The sequence below is a fragment of the Corvus brachyrhynchos genome, unplaced genomic scaffold, assembly GCF_000691975.1.
Source record: "Corvus brachyrhynchos isolate BGI_N302 unplaced genomic scaffold, ASM69197v1 scaffold46, whole genome shotgun sequence".
Lineage (NCBI taxonomy): Eukaryota > Metazoa > Chordata > Aves > Passeriformes > Corvidae > Corvus > Corvus brachyrhynchos.
The window spans coordinates 5634564-5640563 of NW_008238838.1; the positions used below are offsets into that span (position 1 = coordinate 5634564).

General features: G+C 47.8%; 1 protein-coding gene across 1 annotated transcript in view; it reads left to right on the forward strand.

Annotated features, from left to right (window-relative positions):
• NCAM1 (neural cell adhesion molecule 1) overlaps nt 1-6000 on the forward strand; it is a 44528-nt gene that overhangs the window by 21866 nt on the left and 16662 nt on the right. Inside the window, exon 16 of the mRNA XM_017738373.1 lies at nt 2128-2130. Coding sequence (XP_017593862.1) covers nt 2128-2130 — 3 coding nt within the window. The remainder of the gene's footprint in view (nt 1-2127; nt 2131-6000) is intronic.

Consider the following 6000-nt stretch of genomic DNA (forward strand, 5'->3'; position numbering starts at 1 on the left):
GAACATTTTGTTCCTTAAAAAAAAAAAAAAAATCTTTGCCCAGAAAAGATCCTAAGAGCTAATTACTGATAAACATTTTCCACAGTTTTTTGCTGTGGGGGCTGTGTGGGGAGGAGGAGGAGGGGTGTTGGCTTTTTGAGGGTGAAAGTTTCTCTTTTCACCTGCACTGAAGTTCAGGCTCTGCTCTGAGCAGGAGCAGGGCTGTTATTTGTGTATTCACTGCATTTATGCAGACAGTGCCCACATTTGTATGCTGGGTTGTGCTGCAGCCTGTGAAAATGTGAAATTCAACAGCAGAGGAAGGGCACTGGCATGGGGCAGCTGCTCCTCTGGCTCTGCATCATTTAATTACTGCTGCTGCTGTGAGTGATCTGTGCTCTCCCCTTGCCTCACCTCGGGAGTTCAGTGAATGAAACCAGGAGCAATTAGGAAATGAGAGCTGCTCTGTGGCACCAGAGGCAGGGACAGAAACCTAATGAGGCTGCAGAGTTTTCTTCACTGCATTATTGGGGCTCGGGCTTGGTGGGATCAGTGGCGTGTGGGAGATGTCTGTAGGCACGGAAGAGGTTTGGGAATGTGGCTGCTTGGATTTAACCCTCTGAGGTTGCTCCAGTAAATAGTTCTGTACCAGTTTTGATGTTTTCCTTGCAGCTCTCTCCACTCTGGGATCTGTTTTGCCTTGCAATGGTTGAGCTCACTTGAAAACGGGGATTTTTTTTCAGGTTGGACGGGGCTTGGAGCAACCTGGGATAGTGGAAAGTGCCCCTGCCCAGGACTGGATAATCTTTAAGGTTCTTTCCAATCCAAGCCATTTTATTCTATTTATGCTGCAAATTCTGCCCTTGGTCTTTACCTAAAGCTTCCTCTCATGAGTTCAGGCAGCCTCTCTTGTCTGTTTTGAAATCTCAGGTTACGCTGAGCTTACTGGGGTTTGGGAGATGTTTCTTCCAGACCAGAAGACACTGATTTTCCTTGCAGGCAATCTCACAGTAACTCTTAAACCTCCCTCCTTCACAGTGCCCAGAGTTCTGTGAGCCTGTGTTCAAAGAGAATGGATTGAGAGCTTGGCTGTAACAAATGGATTTTACATTCTGTGCCATCAGTTTTTTCCCCGCTAATGGTCTGTCCTTAATCTTGTCAGAGACAAGCACCCAAAAGATTAAGGGTTTAATTCTCTATACATCAAATTAACAGGGAACTACCAGAGCACTGTGGAGTAGCCTCATTAGGATGAGACAGAGGCACGAGCATGAGAAATGCGAGTTATGAAGTGATTTGGGAAGGGGAGCAGAGCTTGGGCTCAGTACTCTGCTCCGAGCTGGCAGCTGATTTTTCCTCATTCCCTGCCACTCTCCCTGCACTCCTCCATCTCTCCCAGCAGCTGCTGCCTTCCTTGGGCCCTGTTGGTGATGGATTGCCCTGCCCTGGCTGGCAGAGCCCCCCTGCACACCCCAACCCCTCGGTGTCACTGCTGGGTGGCCCCCACTGACCCCAGTCCAGCCGCAGCTCCTGGATGGAAATCTGTCCTTGGCAATGGTCACCCTCAGCAGGATTTTCTCCTTTGCAGTTGTTGTTGTTGTTGTTGTTGTTGTTTAGGAGCACATTTGTGCTGCAGAGGGAGGGCACACCAGTGTGGGGTGCCAAGGTTTGTCCTCGTTTTGGGCTGATTTTGACCCTTTTGCCTCCGCTGCCCCAGAATAACAATATTCCCTTTTTCTTCCCAGCAGTTTTGTGGATTCCTCCAGCAGTCCTGGCACACACTACAGTGATTTTAGTTCCTTTTGTTCTTTGTATGACTAAGCAGTGACGCAGCTGTGCCTAACACAAGGCTATAACTCAGTGCTTGCTGTGGTTTAATATTCTTATTTTCCAGGCGGTTTTACTGTCCCCCCCGGTGTTTCTGATATATGCTGGCTAATTTAATTTTGCTCCTATTTTTATTTACTCTGTAATTCTGTTGTGGATTTTTTTCCCTTGCCCATTGTTTACATCAGTTTTTTAATTTTTTTGTATTTTCCATGTGACCTCCTCCACTTTCCTTTCAACCAAACTCATGTGCGTGCGTATCATGTGAATTTGTCATGTGGCTTGCATGGTGCTGATGATGTCGTCCTCGCTGGTGAACAGAAGGTAAAATACTTTGTTCTGATTGGTTGCCTAGATTTTTGGGGTGAGGATTCCCCTCCGGGATCTCCAAATTCCAAAAAACAAATTCCTTTCCCACCGAGCCTTTTTGGAGGAGTTGCTCGTCACTGTCTGCATGGGAAGAACTCGACTTCAGGCTGCTGCACTGAGCTGGAAAAAACTTGCAGGGAAAACAGAAGAAAAACCCCAAAAAATCACTTGGCTCAGTCATTTGCTTCTGCATTCTCAGAGTCCTGCAAGGAACTGTCCTAGAATGGTGCTAAAAAACCTCTGGAATGAACACCAAAGGCCAAAATCCTTTTGCCTCTCAGGGTACCAACCGCAGACTCGAATTTGACGGGAGGTTAGGGCTCAGATCCTGGGAGCACCCTCTCTCCTGTTGCTTTAGCAGCATTTTGACCCTATAAAACACACATTTACAGAGGGATATGTGCACACATCCACACTGTACATGTTTAATAGCCTTCCAAAGTAATCCTGAATTCCTTATGAAATCTGGTTATTGGGAAGCGTGTCACAATTTGATTTAAGAAATAATCTTCTTTTTATTGTGAGTGAAACTTAAGCATAGCTAGGATGAGAGCTGTATTATAAAATACTCTATATAACATGCTATTATAAAATACCCTATATAAAATGCTACATACAAATACTGTAGAATAGCACACACAGAGTTCCTGCTGGGAGCCAGAGCTCACACAGTTCACATCAGAGGTGCTGCTGCACTTTTCCTGCCAGAGCCCCTCGTTCCTCCCACGGAGTCTCTGGGAGCCTGGCAAGAGTTGAACCTGAGCTCAGCTCGCAGGAGCTGCTGATCCTCATCAAATCAAGAAGCAAATGATTGACCCTGGCACTTCCTGGAGATGGGATCAGTCTCCAGCAAAGTGTGGGGTGGTGAAGAACAATTCCTGCAGCATTGTGATTTTTACAGCTTCACTCTGTGCACAATCTCGGCGGAGGGAGGGAGGGAAGCTCCTGCTTTTCTGCTGCCCCAGCCAAACAAGGAACTGTGAGAATCAGGCAGCAATTGGATTTTTACAATCCAGGAGTTCTGGAATCACCTTTTTGTCTGGAACCACCCCCAGGAAAGGATTTAGGCTGGGGTTTGCCAGGAAAACAAAACTAACACCAGTAACCTTCCCACATGACTGCATGCACAGAAGGACCCTGTCCCCGGTCTCTTCCCTCTGGTGGAATTCCAGGAGGATGGGAGACGTGGCTGTCTCATTTCTGCACGTTCTGGTTTTGTTCTTATTTCTGCTGCTGCTGTTTGCTTCCCTCATGTGCCCCCTGACCCCCAGCCTGTTCTTTCTCGGTGGTTTTGCCCCTTGTGGAGGCTCTCCCTGGTGTCTGTTCCCAGTCCTGTTTACGTGGTGCTCAAAGATTGCAGAAATCAGCCCTTTCCTCATTCCTCTGCTGCCAAAATTGCCAATTCTCCTCTCTGAGCGCAGGGAGGATGCAGGACCTTTCCTTGCTGCCAGCTGGGCAAGGGTTTAAGCTCAGTTTAAAGTGCAGATTTTTCATATTCTCTTCTCTCCCCACCTCAGGTTGTACCCACGCCCGGTGCTTGTGGCACCCTCTGAAAAACGTAATAAAAACAAGAACTTGTGAAATCCAACAGACCAGTGTTAGGGCAAGGAAGCACTGAAGAGAAACCAAAGGGTTGAGATGATACCAGGAAACATTTCCTGCTTCCCTGCAGCAGGAGAGGATTGGTGCTAATGGCTTAGCAGGGAGTGGATGAAAAATAAATTGGAAATGTAGTGGCTCAGAGCACTGCCCTCAGCTCCCCTCTCACCAGCAGGTTTGGGAAGCCATTCAGGCTTTGGGAGCCTGGAGAAAAGTCCTTATTTCACTGATCAGACTCACCCTGAGTTCATTTGGAGCCCAGGGAGGGGATGGCTGAGCTCCCCCTGGATTGTGAGCCCTGGCAGGGACACTGCAGGGATGGGCTGTCCTGGATTCCCAGCAAAGGCTGCTGCCTTCCTGCGAGTTAAACCTGGCTGCTGGGAAGGAAGGCAGAGCTTCTCCACAGGTAAAGCACCTGCTGGGGGCCTTTTGTCCTTTGCTGAGTGTCCTGGGGGTGAAGTTTGAGCGTGGCTCAGCCCGAGTCTCTCGGCGTTGTCACTGGGAGCACAAGGTCCTGCACCCCTCCTGCGCAGAGAGGATTTTAATCAGATATTTGAGGATTATACAGGGGAAATCTGGACTCTGTGGAGCTGCTGGCTCTCAGCCAGCCAAGCAGCAGCAGCATCATGTGGGGTCCTTAAAGGATTGCCCTGTTTTAAAGGCTCTGAGGAGGGTGGGACAGGCTGATTTCTGCCGTGTGTGAACGGGAGCTGCCCTGGCATGAAGCACCCCTGTAATGCTGGTTTGCTTTGCAGCCCCGTGCTGCAGGGAGGATGCATGGCTGAGCATGAGTCCCTTCTCTAACCTGCTGCTGACCACCTTCTCTCTTCAGCTACTCACATTTTCACTCATTATAGGGTTGCTGATTCTGCTGGACTAAACTTTTCCCACTAAACTTCTTCCTCCTCTGTTTGACACACTAACCCAGTTTTAATTTTACAGCCCTGTGTCTGGATTGCATCCACGTGCTTGAGATAAATTAAATAAACGTGTATTTACGGAGAGAAAGCTGTTCTTTACCAGGGCTTGCACTGCTCCACCTGTTGGTTTTCAGCCCTTAGGAGTATTCTTTTATTTGAAGAGAAGTGTTTCTCAAAGCAGAAATGAATTTAAAGTATTGGGGGAGGAAGGAGTGAATCAGGAGCTAGAAATTAGGTAATTCAGAGTGAAGAAAAGGTAAGAAAAGTTTCGGCAAAGCAAGTAATTAATCACGGGAATGGCTGTGTCTAAAGTACAGCAGCATCTCTGACATTTAAAATCAAAAATAAGCATCTTTCCAAAGGGTGTTCCTATTAGTCTTGGTGCTCAATCACTGGGAAAAAAAATCCAGCCTGTGTTGGATAAAAGGTCAGATTCTGCAAGTGCAGTGTTCCCTTAGCACTTCAAAATCTCTGTACTCATTACTAATTATCTCGGAGCTAGAGGGGACCAAGGAGATGCTGGTCTTGTTCTTTCCATCTGCCACAAATATGGCAGGAATTCAGCACTGCTGCTCAGGGGGTCTCGGGTGGCTCAGGGTTCACCCAGGGCAGCAGCCAGGAGTGCCCCTGCCTGTTCTGGGAGCTGCTGTGGGGCACAAAGTGACAGAACCAGGCATTTGCTCCTGGGATCTGTGAATTATCAGTGCCTAACCACAACACAGTTAGTGCAGAATAGCTCCTTCCAGTCAACTCCACAGTCAAAAGCAGGGACTTGTGGTGCTGTTTGTCTTTTGGGATTGAGGGTAAAAATGTAATTGCTTGTTTAACTGATATGTTCAGTATGGCCAGCTGAGGATGAAGCTTTCCTGTTTATTTGTGCCTTAAACCAGCCCTGTGTCACCTTTTTATGTTCAGTGTACACTAAGAAAGCTGTCCCAGGGTGGAATCCACATCTGGAATGTCCAGGGGGTGTGTGGGAGCCTTGTGATGGGGATAAAGGCAAGGAAAGGATTTGGAAAAGCAAAAATATAACCTGGAAAAAAGGAGTGTTGCCTCTCTACATCCGTCAGAGGAGCTGCTGTGTTGTGAAACACAAATGTGTGTGTCCCACTCTCCTGGAGTGTGATTGATTCCCTTCTTGGAACAGTGCAAGGAAAGGGAATGCATCTTAAATCACACTTTCAGCCCAGGTCTCGCAGTTTTCCCATTGGTATTTCACCAAAAAATTGTGCTCATACTCCTTTGAAAGGGAGGAGGGCGGGGAAAGGGCTTCAAATTCCTTCTGAAGATGAGCTGCTGAGGGATG